The sequence below is a fragment of the Trichomycterus rosablanca genome, chromosome 9 (assembly GCF_030014385.1).
Source record: "Trichomycterus rosablanca isolate fTriRos1 chromosome 9, fTriRos1.hap1, whole genome shotgun sequence".
Lineage (NCBI taxonomy): Eukaryota > Metazoa > Chordata > Actinopteri > Siluriformes > Trichomycteridae > Trichomycterus > Trichomycterus rosablanca.
The window spans coordinates 38,374,632-38,397,690 of record NC_085996.1 but is presented as its reverse complement, the minus strand read 5'-3'; the positions used below and the strand labels follow the sequence as shown (position 1 = coordinate 38,397,690).

Here is a 23,059-nt window from a genome sequence, read left to right as displayed (position 1 = left end):
ATATCCAGCTAACAGCACCCCGTGGGCAGCGTCCTGTGACCACTGATGAAGGTCTAGAAGATGACCGACTCAAACAGCAGCAATAGATGAGCGATCGTCTCTGACTTTACATCTACAAGGTGGACCAACTAGGTAGGAGTGTCTAATAGAGTGGACAGTGAGTGGACACGGTGTTTAAAAACTCCAGCAGCGCTGCTGTGTCTGATCCACTCATACCAGCACAACACACACTAACACACCACCACCATGTCAGTGTCACTGCAGTGCTGAGAATCATCCACCACCTAAATAATACCTGCTCTGTGGGGGTCCTGACCATTGAAGAACAGCATAAAAGCAGGTTTAAAAGTATGTAGAGAAACAGATGGACTACAGTCAGTAATTGTAGAACTACAAAGTGCTTCTATATGGTAAGTGGAGCTGATAAAATGGACAGTGAGTGTAGAAACAAGGAGGTGGTTTTAATGTTATGGCTGATCTGGTGTAGTCTGCTGGTTAATGTTCTCACCTGTTGGGTATAGTACTCGATCTTAGCTTTGGCTTCGGGTGATAATTCGATGTCATCAGCTCCGTAAACCTTCTGCGCAATGGTGCGAATCTTCTCTACTATTGGGGTCTGTGGGGAACAGAGTGTTAAAAGCATTTTAGGGAAGTTTGACTGACAAGAGAACTAGAACTGTATTTTTCAATAAATAAAAAAAAGACAATAAAAAACAGTCATATACAGTGTATCACAAAAGTGAGTACACCCCTCACATTTCTGCAAATATTTCATTATATCTTTTCATGGGACAACACTATAGACATGAAACTTGGATATAACTTAGAGTAGTCAGTGTACAGCTTGTATAGCAGTGTAGATTTACTGTCTTCTGAAAATAACTCAACACACAGCCATTAATGTCTAAATAGCTGCAACATAAGTGAGTACACCCCACAGTGAACATGTCCAAATTGTGCCCAAATGTGTCGTTGTCCCTCCCTGGTGTCATGTGTCAAGGTCCCAGGTGTAAATGGGGAGCAGGGCTGTTAAATTTGGTGTTTTGGGTACAATTCTCTCATACTGGCCACTGGATATTCAACATGGCACCTCATGGCAAAGAACTCTCTGAGGATGTGAGAAATAGAATTGTTGCTCTCCACAAAGATGGCCTGGGCTATAAGAAGATTGCTAACACCCTGAAACTGAGCTACAGCATGGTGGCCAAGGTCATACAGCGGTTTTCCAGGACAGGTTCCACTCGGAACAGGCTTCGCCAGGGTCGACCAAAGAAGTCGAGTCCACGTGTTTGGCGTCATATCCAGAGGTTGGCTTTAAAAAATAGACACATGAGTGCTGCCAGCATTGCTGCAGAGGTTGAAGACGTGGGAGGTCAGCCTGTCAGTGCTCAGACCATACGCCGCACACTGCATCAACTCGGTCTGCATGGTCGTCATCCCAGAAGGAAGCTGATGCACAAGAAAGCCCGCAAACAGTTTGCTGAAGACAAGCAGTCCAAGAACATGGATTACTGGAATGCCCTGTGGTCTGACGAGACCAAGATAAACTTGTTTGGCTCAGATGGTGTCCAGCATGTGTGGCGGCGCCCTGGTGAGAAGTACCAAGACAACTGTATCTTGCCTACAGTCAAGCATGGTGGTGGTAGCATCATGGTCTTGGGCTGCATGAGTGTTGCTGGCACTGGGGAGCTGCAGTTCATTGAGGGAAACATGAATTCCAACATGTACTGTGACATTCTGAAACAGAGCATGATCCCCTCCCTTCGAAAACTGGGCCTCATGGCAGTTTTCCAACAGGATAACGACCCCAAACACAACCTCCAAGATGACAACTGCCTTGCTGAGGAAGCTGAAGGTAAAGGTGATGGAGTATATATATATATATATATATATATATATATATTCATAGCACCATACTAAACATTAGTTCATACAGCAGAAAGAAATAAACCCTAACAAAATATGGCATCTCATGGGGTGACACACACCTCTAAAATTCCACCTAAACAAAAGTAAAGTCGTACCGCTCTTCATTTCGGAACCCTATAAATCTTAACTCCCTCAGGCCGAACTCTCGGCGTCTGGAACGCTGATCTGTGACGAGCGACAGGCCGGCGTGAAGCCTTCACGTTTAATGAGATCACTTAATCAATGTCACAGCTTCTCAAGGCCTCTAACTCGATGCAGCTGATGTTTTCAGTCGTTCTGCTTGAAGTGAAATGGAAGCTTTCCATTCCAAACTGTCAGCGTGCTGGTGCAGCGGGTGGCGAAGGGTGGCGAGTACGAGCTGCTCGAAGAGAACGTGCTCGGCAAACCGAGGTCTGGAACAGCGTTTCTTAAACATGTGGATTCAAGTCCTAACAGAGCACGTCTTAATACCGGATTGTTCCAGTTTCATCCTGGTCAGGGTTTCAGAATCTCGGGCACTGTATTGCTAGCAGACTATCCAACAGCGCCACTTGAGCGCACCTAGGAACAATTTAAGCCATTTTTTGGGAGAATGGAGGGAAACCAAAGTCCAGAGTGCAATTCCAGTGGTTTTCCTGCCCTACACAAACTGATATTTCACAGAACTCTCTGAATCTTTTCATAATATTATGCACAGATGTTGGTGAAAAACCTACTTTCTCTTGAAGTGAGAAACGTTCTTTTTGAACTGACCGGCGAAGACCAAAGCGACTTACAGTACTGTGACAGACTACTGTCTAAGCAATTGAAGATTAAGGGCCTTGCTCAAGGGCCCAACAGTGACAACCTGGCAGAGGTAGGGCTTGAACCAGCGACCTTTGGATTACTAGTCTAGTACCTTTACCGCTTGGCTACAACTGCCCCTTTGCTCGAACCCTAATAAAATAATGTTTAAAAATTATATTTTACTTTTATTTTGCTCCTGTCCAAACATTTTAGGGTGTGTTGCAGGCATTAGATTCAAAAATACAATCAAGCTGGTCGGTCAAAACATTAAAAGTCATTTCTTTGTACGGTTCAAGAGAATCAACCAATCAGAGATTCTTACATTTTACTGCTATTTACAAAAATGTCCCGACTTTTCTTGGAAATGGGGTTTGTGGCAGGACAGTCAGCATCCTTTCATTCGATTGTCACAGAAGAAACACATCTACATTATATAGAAAACATTTCAGATTGTAATATATGATTTATAAAAAAAATGTGCAACTGATCCACCAGCGTCTGCACAGAAATTAAAACTCATTTAAAAAACACTGATGTAATTATGTGGACATGACACGTAAATAAGGAAATTCTAGCTGTTCTCATGTTCCTGCGACCACGGGACTCAAACGGCGGCGCCAAATTAAATAAGAGTACCAAGCTATAAACACACACACACACACTAATACACAACGCTGGAAAGCTTCCACTCAGACATGAGCATCACGTTAAGACTAAGGTCACACTAAACCTCGCCCACTCGACGCCACCGTGTTACAGAAACGTAACCTAATAACGTCTGATTCAATCTGATATAAAACCTCCACGTTCCTTCACTTATCTCATTTCTTTATGATGACAACATTAGATGAACAGCCACAAACTTCCTGTGTGACCATCATAGTAAACAACAACAGGAAATCTTTATTTACACTCATGATACAGAAAACAAGCTCGATTCATTTTCATTTTCTAGTTTAATACACGTCTAGTGCCAATGCAGACCTCATGTTTACACAATGTTAAATTCATTCGTTCACTGTCTTTTTTACCACCACTTTATCATGGTCAGGGTTGCAGTGGGTCTAATTCATTGGGCGAAAGGCAGGAAACACCCCGGACAGATCCATCCATCACAGAACAGGACCTGACTGCATGTCTTTGGGCTGTTGGGAGGAAATCCCCATGGACACAGCCAGGGAATCAAACCCAGGCTCTACTTGCTGTGAGGTGACAGTGCTACCCACCGAGCCACCATACATTATAAATGCATGCATTTCATTAAATTAAATAGTTAAGTATTTAGGCACTACATTGAAATAATGAAACCAACCAAATACAAAATGTATAAATGGTGTTATTTATGGAAGTATTTTTTATATGTTTTATTCTATCGTTATAAAGGTTGTGCAGATTTCATACATTGAGCTTTGCAGAGACTAAAATATTTAAGATGTAAATTAAAAAGGAACAGTGTCATAGCAAACAATCAAACATCACCGTCGGAACATCTAGTTAGACAAACCAGACGTGTAAATCAGTAGAGAGGTAAGCGACAGTGAAAGGAGCCAATAAGAACCTAAATTTTCAGATAAAAAAGCTCTTTATTATTAATTCGCCACGTCGTTTCAAGCTCTGTGAAAAGCCGGCCCACCATCCCTGAGCTCTGGGTTCGAAGCTTGGCTGTGCTATCAACCAGCCTGATATGAAGTATATACAGACATGATTGGCTATGTCTGAGTGGGAGGATGGCTGGATTGGTGCCCAGAGTTTCAAGCTTTTACAAATCACAATATACTCTATATATGGACTATACACATTTGTTGTATTTACATCTGTTTACATCTATTTACATGTGTACAGTATAGATATATAGATTTTTTCCCCACATATCCCAGGTTGTTTAGAAGCTGGGGTCAGTGTGCTGGATGAGCCATGGAACAAAAAGGGTTAAGGGTCTTGCTCAAGGGCCCAACTGTAAAAATGTACATATAAAATGTGGCTGCATGGCAGAGATGGGATTTGAAAAAAAACAAGCTGAAAGCTCTACCCACTAGGCTACAACTGTCCCCACATTTGTGGTTACAAACCATTCTCTTTTATTATTAGCAAATTTTTGTTTATGAGAATAAACTATACATTTACAAATGCAAAGTTAAATGTGTGTACAAGTCGACATGGCCTCGGTGTAAGTAATAAGTGGTGTCAGTAGCTCAGATCACCTGTCAGTGATGGATGTTAACAGTTTACTGTGCATTGACTTCACATGATGGGATGAGAATGCCGTGGCTATTTAACACGCTCTATACAATTAAAACCTCGTCCCAGTGCCACATACTTGGTTCCTCTTCACTGACAAGCTTCTCTCACATGACTGAAAGTGGGATCAGTCAGCTGATGCTGCGATTTATATCAAATCAAATCAAATCTAAAGTTCATGCCACGTATAGTCCTACACTATTGAACCAGCAGTGAAATGCTTTGATACTGTAGCTGTCCAGTCACATGGGGTGGAAATACACAACCCACCAACTATGGACAGTATGGAAAATGCATCGTCGCAGACAGGATGAACCTGAGATATTTCATGTTTTATCTGCTCAACTTAATTTCATTTGTTAATAAACATCCATTCCTGCATTTCAGGCCTGCAACACATTCCAAAAAAAGTTGGGACGGTAAAGGATTTACCACTCTGTAATGTTGCCGTTCCTCTTCACGACACTTAAGACGTTTTGGCACAGAGTAGACCAAGTGATTTAGTCTTTCAGGTCTTATTTTATCCTATTTCGCAACAACACGGGGTCGTCATTGTCAAAATTCTTCACACATTCTCTATTGAGGACCGGTCAGGACTGCAGGCAGGCCAGTCTATTTTCCATACTGTCTCAATTTTATTCTGATTAGGAGTTGTACACAAATAAAGAAATATTTAAAAATATATAACATTTTCTACATATGCAGAGATTTAAATTTAAAAACAGATGGGCTGCAACATAAACATATAGTCTGTAAACCATAGTTTAGAGACCATCCCAAGCTGTACTATGCCAATTTGCCAACATTAAATAAAGAAACACTCCTAGTACAGAGCAGAGGTGCTACTAATGCCTGGTTCACACTACACGATTTTTTGCCCTGATTTTCGCTCGACGACTGGTCGGCGCTAGATTTGTCGTCTCGGGAGCAACTCGGCGTTCGCTCAGCAATTGAAGCTCGGCTCTCGATCACTATGTGTGGACTACCCAACAAGAGAGATATCTAGCTCGTCAAATATCTGGATCTAAGTCGCCCAACTGGCATTGAGTTATATGTCGAACAGCCAATGAGAATGCAAGATACGGGGTGAGGAGAAACGCAGGAGAGGAGTGTAAAAAGGTGGGACAAGGGCGTAATATAGTTTATATCAGAATACATCAGCACACACGCAAGTTTTACAGTGTTTCTGACCTTATCGTTCTCTACAAAACATAATACCCACGCTGCATTGCAAAAATATTTATAAACCTCCAACTCACTATAGAACAATCCATGCTGTTCACGTAACCAAATCCACTCAGATTCATTTATTTTTTCTTCTTGATTTTACGCTGCACATCAGCACAAAAACTTTGATCTCTCGCTACTTGTCGGCGTGCATTTTTGGACGTGGTATCATTAAACCCCTCGTCACTTCTTACGTTTGTTTTCGTGACAACACGTAGTTTGGGAGACCAGAGAAGCTCGCTTGCGATTCCAGTTGGTGATAAGATGGTGTAGTGTGACCCCCTATCGCCGATCAGTCGTGTAGTGTGAACTTGGCATAAGACGTCATCTTTGGGTGGGCATTTGAATTATTTGGGTGGGCAACGACAAAAGTGCTGCTTTTCCTAAAGAGGACATGAAAAATTGAGCATTTAACCAAGTCGCTACCGCATGTGTGAAGTGTCGTAATTTGGCGATAATGAAAGAGGAGCACTGACCCACACATTCAAAACGGCCAATAGGAATGCAGTGCATTTCTGATGACAAATGACAAACTTACAAATATGAACACTCAAATAACATATACAAAACATAACAGAGTTTTTATTGGATGGACAGATTATTCCTCTGGGTTGGCAATGCCCACCTCAGCCCATCCGTAGACATGCCCCTATCACTTAGACACCTAAACACCTACGAGCAATATAAGGCTGCCAACTCACCTTCTGCAGCGACCAGATCTCTATACATCTAGTTCACACTAGTCTAATAGATAAGGGCATAAAAGCATCCAATCTAACAGCCAATCAGAAATGAGGATTCTCTGTGGTTATATAACAAATATATGTTAATATAAGAAACCCAACAGACTCACCTGCAGGTCGTACAGGAAGTTAAAATGTTTCTCCAGCGCTGCTGCTTCCTTTACGGCACGCGCCAGCTCCACCGAACCCCGTCCGCCTCGCGCCCAGTGATGACACGGCACCGCGGCTGCAGCCCCCGAGGCCTCGGCTATACGACACACCAGGTCGACCTCGGCGTCCGTGTCGGTCCTTCAGAAGCACAGAAAGAACAAACTCTCAGTCGGTCGGTCGGTCGGGGGAACGGAGAACGAGACCGAACGTTTAAAACGACATTAGATGTAAGAAATATTTCTTACTTAAATATGTTGAGAGCCACAACCACAGGAACCCCGAACAGATGAGCGATCTGAATCTGTTTCTTCAGGTTACTGCAGCCCGCCGAGACCAGCTCTAGATTCTACATTAGAAATGATATATACTATATATTTGTAAAAAGAAAACACAGTATACAACAAATACACTGTCGAGTCACATTATTATGACCACTTCCAAATTTTAACGGCTGCAGCTTGTAGCTCATGAACAAAGTCACGTTTGGTGAGCATATAAGGTGTGGAAGACACTCTCAACCGAGTTGGGTATGAATCCATCCTTGCAGATCATGTTCACCCATACATGCTGATCTGATTGTCTTCCCTGGGGCAGATGGGATCTTCCAGCGAGACGATGAGACACGTCACACGGCTAGAAATGTCCCACATTGGTTGGAAGAGCATGACCGAGACTTCCAAGTACCACCCTGCCCCCCTAATTCCCCAGACTTGAACCCAATTGAGCATCTGTGGGAGCACCTCGATGGATCCTCCCCCAGGCACCTCCAGCTGCTGTGGCATGCACTGCAGTCAGCATGGCTCCAGATACCTGTGAGAACCTTCCAGGACCTTGTTGAGTATCTCCTAGCCTATCTAGCTGCTGTCCGTGCTGCACACGCCAGTCATTAATAATGTGACTCGACAGTATATGTGTGTGTTAACAGTGTGTCCAATGCAACGCGGCATGGCTTTGCTACCGAGGACCTGGATTTAATCTAATCTCCTGTTACAGTAAGTAGTTTTGCCTGTTCTCCCCACGTCTACATTAGCTCCTACAGACTTTTTCCTCCATCATCCCAAAAGTATGCATGTAGATTAGCAACTTTGCTCCTAAAAAGTGAACAAATGTTGCAGCCCTGTCCTGGATTGGTGTGATCTTCCTTGGCGCCCAGTATTCTGGCATGTTGAGGGACCCACCACATCTCTGACCATGATCAAGAGGTTAGTAAAAATGTTTAGGCGACTGTGACCTCAGGCCATCGCAAAATTCTCCGTCTGCTGGGCCGGCACCACCCGCTGTCCGTCCCGTCCCAGCACTTTCATCAGGAGGAGTCCTGTTAAGGACAGATGTCCTCCGGAAGGAACTTTACAGCGCGAGTGAACCCATGCCACACCGCACAAGCGCAGTCGGGCTGGTTCCAGACCCAGCAGACCAACCAGGTTTAAGCGCTCGAGTTATTTGCTTAGCTGGGGCAGCTTTAGAGGGGCTGATGGAAAACAGGCTCGGCCGATAAATCTCCCATCGGCCTTCACAACCCCCCCCCACCCAACCTTCAGCAGGTCAGGTTAAATTTACCCGGTTAATTTAATCACACCAAACCACATTAGGGAGGAGAACAGCACTGAAGGTCTGGAGAACAGATCTGGGGATTTTTACAGGCTGGAAGGGTCAGACGATCGTGCGCTGTCACCATGTGCTCTTAAAATTAATGAAAATATCGTCAAGTCGTCAAACTAAAGCTCGTTCTCAAACTCACAGCCAATATCTTGAACTCCAGACTCTCCCTGTACGTTGCTTCATATTCACGAAAGGTCTGAAGAATTCAGCGTGTATTAAGGTCTCACTGTTAACCTCAGCAAGCCTGATTCACTCCGACAAAATTTGATGAGTTCAGTGTGGAGGAGTTAAACTAAACCTCAGGGATGAACTGGAATGTCTAACACAAGCCAGGCCTGCTCACTAATATCTGTGCCTGACCTTAGAAATGCTTGTTTGACTAAACGGGCACAAATTCCCACACAAACTCTTGTGGAAAGCCCTTCCTTCCTTCCTCGGATGACCAACAAGCTGATGGTCAGGCGTCCACATACTTTTGGTCACAGTGTCTATATATTTAAGTTTTCGGCATTTAGCAGACGACTTTATCCAAAGCGACTTACAGTACTGTGACAGTCTAAGCAATTGAGGGTTAAGGGCCTTGCTCAAGGGCCCAACAGCAACAACCTGGCAGTGGTGGGGCTTGAAACAGCAACCTTCTGATTACTAGTCCAGTATCTTAACCACTAGGCTACAACGCCCCTGTCTATTCCCTGGCATTTTCTCCCTTTTTCTCGCAATTTAGTCATAGCCAATTGGTGTAATGCAGCTAGGGACCCCTTCTGATTCGGCGTGAGGCCAGTCTTGCACATGGAGAGTCACACACTGATCTCCACTTTCCTCCTTTTACATTTACATTTTCAGCATTTAGCAGACGCTTTATCCAAAGTGACTTACAGGACTGTGACAGTATACAGTCTAAGAAATTGAGGGTGAAGGGCCTTGCTTAGGGGCCCAACAGGGACAACCTGGCACTGTTGGGCCTTGAACCAGCAACCTTACTTACTAATTACTAGTCCAGTACCTTAACCACTAGGCTACAACATCCCTGTCTATAACATGGCAGTCTTGGTATTATTTTTTGTACTATTTTACTGATGCATTTTCTCCCAATTTAGTCATAGCCAATTAGTCTCATGCAGCTAGGGACCCCTTCTGATTCGGCGTGAGGCCAGTCTCACACATGGAGAGTCACACACTGATCTCCACGTTCCTCCATTTACATGTTCAGCATCTAGCAGACACTTTTATCCAAAGCGACTTACATTACTGTGACAGTATACAGTCTAAGCAATTGAGGGTTAAGGGCCTTGCTCAGGGGCCCAACAACAACAACCTGGCAGTGGTGGGGCTTGAAACAGCAACCTTCTGATTACTTGTCCAGTACCTTAACCACTAGGCTACAATGTTCCTGTCTATAACATGGCAGTCTTGGTATTATTTGCATTTTTTTTTTTACTATTTTATTGATGCATTTTCTCCCTTTTTCTCCCAATTTAGTCATAGCCAATTAGTGTTATGCAGCCATGGACCCCTTCTTATTCGGTGTGAGGCCAGTCTCACACATGGAGAGTCACACACTGATCTTCGCGTTCCTTCTTTTACATTTTCAGCATTTAGCAGACGCTTTATCCAAAGCGACTTACAGTACTGTGACAGCTGTAGCTGTAGCCTAGCGGTTAAGGTACTGGACTAGTAATCAAAAGGTCACTGGTTCAAGCCCCACCACTGCCAGGTTGTCACTATTGGGTCCTTGAGCAAGGCCCTTAACCCTCAATTGCTTAGACTGTCACAGTACTGTAAGTCGCTTTGGATAAAAGCGTCTGCTAAATGCTAAAAATGTAAACGTACTGTCTAAGCAATTGAGGGTTAAGGGCCTTGCTCAGGGGCCCAACAGTAGCAAACCTGGCAGTGTTGGGGCTTAAACCAGTGACCTGAAGCTGCCCTGCTTCACTTGGGCTACTAACCAGGGTCCTTACACAGCGTCAAAGTCTGGTGTTTTCCCCCCTAAAAGACTAGTGGCTGATTTCGTCTGCCAATTGTGCCCTCTAGGGGGCGCCCAGCCGACCGATAGCACACAGAGATTCAAACTCAGAGAGTTCAGAGTCACCTGGGCGCCCAGATTGGAAATCTTGAATTTCAGGTCCAGTTTGACTTCATCTAACAGACTGAAACACTATTAAATGCTTTCTGGGAGCTTCCAGGGAAACTAGCCCAGTTTATACAGGCATCAAATAATAAAAGCAGTACCAGCAGATTACCAACAGCAGACGTTTAGAGACATTACAACATTTTATACACCTGAATACCTCCAACGACAAAAAAAAAAAACAAGACGTCCATAATTTTTATCTAGTCGCTTAATCGTCACCATGTGACCAAGAGCAAAATTATATTTACGACCTTCTATTAGATTTTGCTCAAACGTGACCTCCAGTACATACCATAAAAAACAATAAAAATAATTAATGACCTTCTTCCCAGTTCGATAAACTCCTCCATAAATCTAATATTTTATTACAGAGCGCTGGCTGAGCTCTTATATTAAATTAAATCTTAATCAAATCAACAGCACTAAACGTCAGCGCTCAGACGTACATGTTTATTCTCACGCAGGAAGTATTTTGGTAAATGTACTATATACACTGATCAGCCATAACATTAAAACCACCTCCTTGTTTCTACACTCACTGTCCATTTTATCAGCTCCACTTACCATATAGAAGCACTTCGAGTAGTTCTACAATTACTGACTGTAGTCCACCTGTTTCTCTGCATGCTTTGTTACCCCCCTTTCACCCTATTCTTCAATGGTCAGGACCCCCACAGAGCAGGAATTTTTTAGGTGGATCATTCTCAGCACTGCAGTGACACTAACATGGTGGTGGTGTGTTACAGTCACTGCTGGACTGAGAATAGTCCACCAACCAAAAAAATATCCAGCCGACAGCATCCCGTGGGCAGCGTGCTGTGACCACTGATGAAGGTCTAGAAGATGACCGACTCAAACTGCAGCAATAGATGAGCGATCGTCTCTGAATTTACATCTACAAGGTGGATCGACTAGGTAGGAGTGTCTAATAGAGTGGACAGTGAGTGGACACAATGTTTAAAAACTCCAGCAGCGCTGCTGTGTCTGATCCACTCATACCAGCACAACACACACTAACACACCACCACCATGTCAGTGTCACTGCAGTGCTGAGAATCATCCACCACCTAAATAATACCTGCTCTGTGGTGAACAGGGTGAAAGCAGGCTAAAAAAAGTATGTAGAGAAACAGATGGACTACAGTCAGTAATTGTAGAACTACAAAGTGCTTCTATATGGTGAGTGGAGCTGATAACATGAACAGTGAGTGTAGAAACAAGGAGGTGGTTTTACAGTCAGGTACAGTTCCTCCATAGGCATTTCGGGATTTAAGATTAATGGACAGAAAAGGTTCATCACTGACATCACATACAGGATTAAAAATGACACGTAGGCTTTACCTCGTCTGTGTATTCTTTTGGCAGTGGCACCCCTGGTGTTACCTGAGAAAGAGAAAAAAAAAACATGCGACATTACTCACTGGGTCGATCGTTATTAAATGTAGTTCTCAAATATCCCTGTGAAAAAGTAAACACCCTCTTAAAGATTTCTAAACTCACTAACTAAAATGTTTAATTATTATTAATAACCAATAACTGATGCTAATAACTAATACTACTACCATATAATGCCTTTATCTCTCTTTATCTGGGTTAGTGAGGGTGTAAGTAGTGAAGAATGTGCTCTATGTGATAACAGCTTATTATTTCTACATTACTGTGTAGAATAATAAAGCGCTCTTACGTTTGGACCCCCGCCGTGCATCTTCAGAGCTCGTATGGTGGAGACCAGCACCACCACGTCTGGCTTCAGTCCAGAAGCTCTGCATTTAATGTTGAAGAACTTCTCCATGCCGATGTCTGCACCGAAACCCGCTTCAGTCACTGAAAAAAACGACTAAAACAATTAAATACAAAACCAAATATGTTCAATCACTTCCAAATCGATGAACTGAATAACTGACAGTCAAGTCATATTTATTTATATAGCACTTTTTACAATGAACATTATCTCAAAACAACTTTACAGAATCCAGGACCTAACAGTGAATCAGTAATAAGATTTAAAAGCACTGACGGTGGGATGATGCCTTCAAGTAATATTAAATGTGTCACTATTGTTATGTTGGTTTATATTAGTACAGTTAGTACTGTGATTAAAACATTTACTCTGTAAATGTGGGCTCGGTGGGTAGCACTGTTGCTTCACGGCGAGAAGATCATGGGTTCGATTCCCAGATGGAGCGTTCCAGATGGATTTGTGTGGGTTTCCTCCCACAGTACAAAGACATACAGTCGGGTGAATTGGAGATTGATACTGAACTTGAACTGATGATCGTGGGTAATCTGTAAGTACTTGTCCTTTCATTAATTGAACCAAAGTGTAAAACATGACTCTGTAAAATCTGTACACCTCTTATCTCTTATCACACCACAGAAAGCAGCTGCAGTTACACACAGTTAAAATATTGCAAAAATGCATCACATATTGTATTAGTGTGTGTGTGTGTGTGTCTGTGTGTGTGTGTTATTTCCAAATACCCACAAGCCTCAATGCCCTCCAAGTATCCTGCACTATTTCCCAGGCTCTGGAGTGGGGTGTGGAATGAGGAGAGGGGTGGAGGTTTGAGGATTCATGTTTTTATTTCCAGACAGGAGCTCTGTAATATTTTGCAGTCCTAAGTGTGTGTGTGTGTGTGTGTGTGTGTGTGTGTGTGTGTGTGTGTGTGTGTGTGTGTGATGTTTTGAGCTGAAGTAACCTTGTACATTAGAGCTGCACTTCGTCCTGCGTATCTTTTGTAGCCTTATGATAGGAACAACACAGGCACGACTAACACTTAAGGCACTAATAAACACTAAACAGCCAAAAGTAAGTGGACGGGTCACTTATCTCGATAGACGACCCATTTCAGAACAACAGAAATTAATATGGCGTCATAACTGTCTTAATGTGTCAAAACCATGTCTATTTGCAAATTCACACTGTAAACGCTACCTAAGCAACGAGTCCCCAGTGTGTAAAGTGTCAGGTTGAATATTCCTCTAGCGCACCAGCGCTGGGATTCTGAACTCTACCAGTTTGAATCTCAGCTCTGCTACAGGTCAGCTGGGCGCCCCCTAGCAAGCAAAATTGGCCACTAGTCTGATGGATGGGAAAAGCCTGGACTAAAAAAAGAGACGGGATCTTTGACACTGTGTAAGGACCCTGATTAGGAGCCTGAGACCCCTGTACAGAAATGGAAGAACGCAGCGGAGATCAGTGAGTGACTCTCCTAGTGTGAGACTGGTCTCACACACCAATCCACCAAAGTGCAGGTGACTCCAAAGAGGTTGGTGGAGCCGCACGCGTTAGAGGAGCGTGTGTCAGGCAAATAATCCCTCCTCGGACGCAATCGGGGTCTCCAGCAGCGAAAAACTAATTAGCTACGCTAAAATTGATAGATAGATAGACAGACAGACATATATGGATAGATAGATGGATGGATAGACAGACAGACAGACAGACAGACAGACAGATAGATAGATAAACAGATAGATAGATAGATTGATAGATAGATAAACAGATAGAGAGATAGAGAGATAGATAGATAGATAGATAGATAGATAGATAGATAGATAGATAGATAGATAGATAGATAGATAGATAGATAGATAGAGACGGACGGACGGACGGACAGACAGACACAGACAGACAGAGATGGATAGACGGATAGATAGACAGATAGATAGAAATAGATGGAAAGATAGATAGACAGACAGATACATAGATGAAAAGATAAAAACAGACAGCAGACAGACAAACAGATAGACAGAGACAGATAGATAGAAGATAGATAGACAGACAGAGACAGCTAAATAAACAGACAGACAGAGACAGCTAGACAGACAGCTAGACAGATAGATAGATCTAGCATTAAATAGACAGATAGATGGATAGACAGACAGATAGACAGATAGATAGACAGACATACAGATGGATAGATAGACAGACAGACACAGACAGACAGGGGCGATTTTTGATGTAAAGGCCAAATTTAAGAAACCCCCGTTCTAAAGAGTTTAGGCATTTCAGCCATCTCTATTACAAACAGGTATATAAAATCAACTATAGAAAATTAATGGTATGCGTTCACGTTGTGAAAGCAGTTTGGGGAAGGCCCTTTCCTGTCCCAGCTAACTGTGCCCTTTTGCACAAAGCGAGGTGTGAAGGAACTCCAGAATCTTCCACAGCTCCTTCATTCTAACCTGTTAATCACCTTCGGGATGAACTGGAACATAAATTGAAAGCCAGACGGACTCACTGAGACACTCCAAAATCTTTCAGAAAGCCTTCTGAGAAGAGTGGAGGCTGTTATAGCTGCAAAATGACAGCTCAGGATTTTAAAAATGAAATTGTGTGTGTGCGCGTGTGTGCATCCATTGGCTAGACGAGTGTTTGTGCATTAAAGTGCACACTGGTATGTGTGGGGAAATATTTTTTATACATTTTACTGTGTTTATTTCTTTTGTGAGCGTAATTTTATACACAAATACCGAGGAGAGCATTCCAGCGGTGTTATAGCACCACACTGTCATCGTTATCCAGACGGGAGGGTGGAATTCCTGGCCTTGGAGAGAACAGCTGTGTGTGATGGAGCTGAAACTCCCTAAGGAATTATCTGGGAAAGATTCATGGGATGCGAGTTTTGGGAACCGCCAGCGTCGGTTTTGATTTGGCACGGTGTCACCCGCACACAGGCACACAGGCCGGCCGCGGGACTCGGCGCCCGCTCACAAACGTGACCGAGCAGAAAGACGTCTCTGCATTTAGAGGAAATTACATTCTGGTTTTAATCCACACAATCCAGGGAAAAACGTAAAAGCTGTTAGGAGTCGTTCAGCCGGAGCCGTTCTGTTGGATCAGAACCAGCTGGGTCAACAACAATCTATAAATCCACTTCAGAAACAACAAACCCCAGCGTCAGGTAACGTGTGCACCTCTTCAGCATCTTTCACACTGTAATTCTGAGAAACCCGACACATCTAGTCACATTCCAGTGTGTGCTGGAGCAAACGCCTCAGGTTCACTTCCAAAACACAGCAGAACTGGGGAGGGTTTACACTCGCTGTTTTAAAGTGATTAGAGGGCGCTCATGGGTTCGAATCTCAGCTTTGCTACCGGCAGGCTGGGCACCTATACAGACAATATTGGCTCGTCCGGGGTGTTGGATGCCAGAGGGGATTCCTCATAACTGCTGCAATTACGACCTCTGCTGGCTGGTTAATGATGCCTGCACAGAGACGGTGGATAACGGAGATCAGTGCAAAAAAAAATGCAGCCGGCTGTTGCACACGTGTTAAAGGGGGCGTGTCTAAGGGCGCATTCACATGAGAAGCAGCAAGACCGCGAACCTCTTGCTGCTTTGCTCAGCGCTCGGCTTGAGCGGTGCAGTAAAACGTCAAGTGTGAATATGAGACGAATCTGCATTAGTGTGGAATAAGCATCAGATCCAGGGTTACAGCTCCACATGTATCTGTGTTTATCTGGATTTTCCTCCCTGTTTCACTTTTAAACTTGTGTTACAGCTCCAGCTTCTGAGTAATTGTGAGAATCAGAATCAGCTTCTCCCAGAGTCTAAAACGCTTCTGGTTCAAAATAAAGCTTAACGTGGTTTAATGTAGTAAAAGAAGGAGACAGGAGCACTAAACTTCTCTTCATTATTACTGCTCATAAGTTCCTCCACTCTTCACATTCCTCACTCACTGTTTTATTACAATAAGTCACGTTAAGTTTTGTTCGCACAACCTCAAAGTTCAATCAGGCAAAAATCGCGAGCCCAAAGCGGCAAAAATTGCTGCTTCTCATGTGAATGCGCCCCAAGTCATGGCTCTCCTCAGTCAGGACTGAAGTTCGTGGGTTTCCTTCGGGTGCTCCGGTTTCAAATACACCAATCAGCCTTAACATTAAAACCACCTCCTTGTTTCTACACTCACTGTCCATTTTATCAGCTCCACTTACCATATAGAAGCACTTTGTAGTTCTACAATTACTGACTGTAGTCCATCTGTTTCTCTGCATGCTTTGTTACCCCCTTTCATGCTGTTCTTTAATGGTCAGGACCCCCACAGAGCAGGTATTATTTAGGTGGTGGATCATTCTCAGCACTGCAGTGACACTGACATGGTGGTGGTGTGTTAGTGTGTGTTGTGCTGGTATGAGTGGATCAGACACAGCAGCGCTGCTGGAGTTTTTAAAACATCTCACTGTCACTGCTGGACTGAGAATAGTCCACCAACCAAAAACATCCAGCCAACAGCGCCCCGTGGGCAGCGTCCTGTGACCACTGATGAAGGTCTAGAAGATGACCGACTCAAACAGCAGCAATAGATGAGCGATCGTCTCTGACTTTACATCTACAAGGTGGACCGACTAGGTAGGAGTGTCTAATAGAGTGGACAGTGAGTGGACACGGTATTTAAAAACTCCACTCATACCAGCACAACACACACTAACACACCACCACCATGTCAGTGTCACTGCAGTGCTGAGAATCATCCACCACTTAAATAATACCTGCTCTGTGGTGGTCCTGTGGGGGTCCTGACCATTAAAGAACAGCATGAAAGGGGGTAACAAAGCATGTAGAGAAACAGATGGACTACAGTCAGTAATTGTAGAACTACAAAGTGCTTCTATATGGTAAGTGGAGCTGATAACATGGACAGTGAGTGTAGAAACAGGGAGGTGGTTTTAATGTTTTGGCTAATCAGTGTACATTCAGTCAGGCTAAGTGGAGATTTTAAAAATTGTTTTAGTAAGTGTGAATGTATGTGAGTGTGTGTGTGTGTGTGAGTGTGTGAGTGTGTGTGTATGTGTTGAGCCAAGCTGCTGAACCATCCGAGTTATCGGACACTACACAGACGTCAGAATTTTGCAAGATGCTCAAGAAATCTCGACTGGTCCGTTGGCTTGGTTCTCTGGCACCGTGTCCACTGCTCACACTTACTTCAGCGGGGCTTTAAAAAAGGGCCGACGCCCAGCCCAGCTCTGAGCGCAGCTAAATCCATTGTGGAAGAGATAATGGTGGAAATTAGAAGAGTAAGAGCTCAGGTGTTCCTGCCAGTAAAGAGGATTTAATACTTAATAAAGTCTACTAAATAAACGTCTCTCAGATTTCATGCTAACAGGATCCAGTTGTGTGAGGTTTAGATCGTATGAACGCGCCGCTGCCTGACTGCTGACCTCACGAGGAAACGCGTAAACATCAGCGAAGAGGAACCAAAGAACAAGATGCTGAACGGAACCAGACGTGAGCATTTATCTACATCTAATAGATTAGATTACACAGTTTTACCCTGATTAACCACAATGCAGAGCTCAGTCTGAGCTGGACTGATTCAAACTGCCGATTTAAAACGTAATTGGTGCAAATAAGTAAACGAGGGAGAAAAACACAGTGTACAATACACAACATGGCTGAAAGTACACTATATAGCCAAAGGTTTATGGACAACTGACCATTTCCATTTCAAAACTATGAGCATTATTATAGAATTGATCCCCTTTTGGCCAGAGCATCTTTCAGTCTTCGAGATTTTGGATGGCGTTTATGGGAATATTAACAATTGTGAAGGATTTTCCCCTGCTTTTGGCCATATAGTGCACAATCGTCTAATTATTTTTATCCACACTCAATGCTATCAGGTCTATCAAGTCCAACAACATCAAATTAATAATATGCTTCCAATTGTATTTGGAATCACGACTGTGCCTTTTAGTAGAAATTGAGGTCCGTAAAGACGAGTTTGACATGTCCGGCCTTCATCCAACCTCAGTAGCCGACTGTGCAAATGCTCTTTTGATTAAATCTTACAGACACCTCAAAACGTTTACATCTTTTCCGAAATAGTGGAACAGGATGTCCGACACGCTGATGGTCAGTCGTTCACATACGTTTGGCTGTATGGTGTAAATGCCTGAAGCAATTTACTGCAAGGGTTAAGTTTAGTGTTTAGTCTGCCCTTGGGCCATGCTCATAACAGAACATAAATAACTTGTTCTAGCAATAGATGTTAAAACGTAATATTTACATTTTCGGCATTTAGCAGACGCTCTTATCCAGAGCGACTTACAGAAGTGCTTCCATACAAGAACACAAATCTGCTAAAACCTGTTAGAACCAAAGTTTTTTTTCTACACTCACTCAGCTCCACTTACCATATAGAAGCACTTTGTAGTTCTACAATTACTGACTGTAGTCCATCTGTTTCTCTACATACTTTGTTAACCTGCTTTCATGCTGTTCTTCAGTGGTCAGGACCCCCACAGAGCAGGTATTATTTAGGTGGTGGATGATTCTCAGCACTGCAGTGACACTGACATGGTGGTGGTGTGTTAGTGTGTGTTGTGCTGGTATGAGTGGATCAGACACAGCAGCGCTGCTGGAGTTTTTAAACACCGTGTCCACTCACTGTCCACTCTATTAGACACTTGCAGATGTAAAGTCAGAGACGGTCGCTCATCTATTGCTGCTGTTTGAGTCGGTCATCTTCTAGACCTTCATCAGTGGTCACAGGACGCTGCCCACGGGGCGCTGTTGGCTGGATATTTTTGGTTGGTGGATGATTCTCAGTCCAGCAGTGACAGTGAGGTGTTTAAAAACTCCAGCAGCGCTGCTGTGTCTGATCCACTCATACCAGCATACTCATACACAAGATTATATACTGTATAATCAGATATAGATATGAATGAATATACTGTATTTAAAAGAAGCAACAGTATAGATTATAACTACACTAAGAAGAAAAAGAGGTTTGATATGATGGTATAACCAGGTCATTTAATGTCCCCACCGTCATGTTGTTAAACATTTGGCAACATCTATAATAAGTCCAACAAAATAAAGGAGAGAGTGTGCAATGCTTCAGCACACTCAAGTGTGTGTGTGTGTATATACAGTATATAAGTTGTACAGTGTACTCCAGCACCAGAGGGGGTGCATTAAGAAAGTAAAAAGCATTGATGAGTGTTTCACTTACCCACATATCCGTCCTCTCCCACCAGTTTGAGCGCCAGCTGGTCTGCCAGCACTGATGAGTTTCCATGGGCGATGTTAGCGAAAGGTCCGGCATGCACAAACACCGGCGTGCCCTAAACACGCATCACAGCCATGAGCACAATAAACAGAACAAACACAACCAAAAACACCCTGACCTTCTTTACTGTGATGCTCCGAGACATTACCCACCACCTCAAGCTCTCGAGTTCTAATCTAAGCAGTAGCAACGACCTGACCGAGTCTCTAACAGGCACAATTGAACGTGCCTGAGGGAGGAAACATCAACAGGGTTTCTCTTCATTGCTGCTGCAGAAATAATAATTGTTAATTATTAATAATTATTATAGTAATTATTATTAGTGTTATTATATTCTGACATACTTTTAATACATATAAATCTATTTAAATTATTATAACAATTTAAAACAAGTTGTTTCATATTATTATTATTAGTAATTATTAATTTGAATTATTTTTATTGTTATTATATTCTTCCAATACTTATAATTATATTGTAATTATTAACAGTGTTAAGACAAATTTTATATTATTATATTATTTTATATTAATTTTATATTTGCTTTTATATTATTATTATTGTTTGTTATTAATATTTTTATTGTTATTATTTTTATTATTATTGTTATTATTATTATTAGTAATTATATTATTATTATTATTAATATTAATATTATTATTAATATTATTAATTATTATTATTATTATTACTATAATTGTTAATATTATTATTTTTAATTATTATTTTAATTATTATTATTCTTCTTTTTAATTGTTATTATTACTATTATTGTTAATATTATTATTATTAATTATTATTATTGTTATTATTATTGTTAATATTAATATTATTACTATTGTCATTATTATTAATTAATTATTGGTATTACATTGTAAAAGCCTTTTTTTTTTTTAGAAGCTTTTTCCAGCTGCAAAGCCTCAAAACATGGAAAACCTGATTCCAGCCAGACCAGTCGAGTCAGAACATCTGGGATTTGAACCAGAAGTCATGAGGTTCAGAGTTCACTTCTCCAAAGCAGCAGGCCACCAAGAGCACAACAAATAAAAAGAGGAAAGGAAGGACAGAGAGAGGACAGAGAGAGGACAGAGAGCGAACAGGCGCATGGAAACCCAAGCAGACGAGGGGTGATTCAGGAGGGTGACGAGGTTCCAGGAGGAGGAAACGTTCAGGGTTTTCACTTCCTCAGAGGAGGATTCACTGCTGTCACTTATTTTAAACCGATTATAATATTATTGTCTTTTACAAAGACGTAAAATACAGTTTACCACACATCTGTACCGAGAAAAGAACAGAGCGCATGTTTACTTAAACAGACCCAAAAAATACGCTAGCACACCAGAGCTGGGATCTCGAATACATCGTATCAAATCTCCGCTCTGCCATCCGGCTGGGCGGCCACATGAACAACGATTGGCTGATATTCAGGGATGGGACGAGCCAGATCAGGGTTCCTCATAACTGGTGCATTGAGTCGAGGAATAATGCTGATCAGGGTGCGGCTCTCCGTACACAAGGCTGATCCGCATATGAACTCGCCACCTGCAGGTGAAAAGAGGCAGTCGGTACTGATCACGTGTCGGAGGGGCGTGTGTCAGATGCGAAGCTCCTCAGTCAGCAGTGGAAGGTTGTATTGGTAGAGGTGAAGCGTAACACAATCGGTACTTGGATACGACCAGATTGGGGGAGAAAATTGTGGGGAAAAAGCAAACAGACCCAAAAATAGGGCGACCATACGTCCTCTTTATCCGGGACACGTCCTCTTTTTTGGACCTAAAAAATCTGTCCGGCTGGGATTTCTAAATCACCAAAAACATCTGGGATGTGGCTTTTGCCTTCTCGCACTTCTCTTAAAAATGCCCAAGTGCGAACAAAAATTCACAGACAAATTACAGAAAAAAATCTGTGTTTAATAAAGGTGCCAGTTCAGCAAAACACAAAACTGCAGCTAAAGGAGAGAGTTCGTCAGGTAAAGACAGAGTAACACAGAAGACGCCGTTACTGCTGCAGAGGGAGTTCTTGCATTTCACACCACAAAGCATCACAACAGTTACAGATCGATGGACTGCACGCCTGCCTTGTTATTGTTAAAAAGTCTTTCCCTGATTCTGAAACAGCGTAAACATTTCCAAATGCGGGCACTAAGATAGAGGTTACTGTGATACCGTGATAGCGCCACATTCCATCAAAATAGCTCTACCGCTGAACTATTATATTTGTTCTTATTATTGTTTAGGGCTAAACACTGAATTGAAAGTAATAAGATGATCTGAACAAATTCTTTTCTAAAGTAGGTCATTCTCATTTATGTTTAATTTGTATAAAGGTGCACAAGTGTCATTTATTTGCACATTTGGGCTCGTCGGGGACAGTTTAACCGTTTTCAGGACACGGAGGGAGATGTTAGCTGGCGTGCTAATGGATTGTGCCAACTCAGCCTGTCGGTTTGAGTGGCCTGAGGCTAACTGTGTTAGCTTAGTAAGCTAAAACTGCGGCGATGGGCTAGTGCGTCTAAATAATCTGCCTTCTAAAGTTCTATGTAGGTTGGAAGCCTCTCTACTTAGGGAGCTGCCTAGGTAGGCAGTGGGCAGCAAGTCAGCTCACTAGGTTTTGCGACAGACCCAAAGTCACGTCCTAGATGCATTTTATAGCATCAGCACATTCTCATACTCATTCACACATATTTTGGTGGATTCGTGCTGATCTCTGTGTTTATCCACTTCTATACAGGCGCATAATACATCCACTTCTATACATCCACATAATACAAGCTAACAAAAACTCTGATCTAGTATAATATTATAATGTTATATTAATTAATTCCATTTTCATAAAGCTATGATCATACTGTTCACATTGTGGCTTTACAGTGAAAGGTGAGGGTGAAATGTCAGAGAGTGAATAAAGAAGACAGGAAGACACAGGGCAGATGATCCGACGCTCATCCGCGTTACCGTCTGAAACTTAACACGCACCAGTTCACCAACGTTTCGTATACGAACCGCAGAATCAGACGGCCCTTCCTAACCATCTGTGAAAACACGGATGCCATCCTACCCTCCGACTCGGAAGCTCAGAACCCCAGCGACACCGCCCACGTAGCAAAACAAACATAATACTGGCTGCTGCCAGGCTCTTCCTGATATGATTTCGGGCAGGAAAAGATCCACAAAAGCGAGTGGGAGCTTTTCCTTATGTAAGAATCAAAACACAACAACAAAGAACATTCCCACAGACACTTACACTACAGGAACAAAAGTAT

General features: G+C 42.7%; 1 protein-coding gene across 1 annotated transcript in view; it reads right to left on the bottom strand.

Annotated features, from left to right (window-relative positions):
- mthfd1l (methylenetetrahydrofolate dehydrogenase (NADP+ dependent) 1 like) overlaps positions 1 to 23,059 on the bottom strand; it is a 59,557-nt gene that overhangs the window by 12,160 nt on the left and 24,338 nt on the right. Inside the window, exons 20-25 of the mRNA XM_063001460.1 lie at positions 19,741 to 19,852; positions 12,467 to 12,606; positions 12,124 to 12,165; positions 7,298 to 7,398; positions 7,013 to 7,190; positions 509 to 616 (exon numbers count right to left, since the gene is read on the bottom strand). Coding sequence (XP_062857530.1) covers positions 509 to 616; positions 7,013 to 7,190; positions 7,298 to 7,398; positions 12,124 to 12,165; positions 12,467 to 12,606; positions 19,741 to 19,852 — 681 coding nt within the window. The remainder of the gene's footprint in view (positions 1 to 508; positions 617 to 7,012; positions 7,191 to 7,297; positions 7,399 to 12,123; positions 12,166 to 12,466; positions 12,607 to 19,740; positions 19,853 to 23,059) is intronic.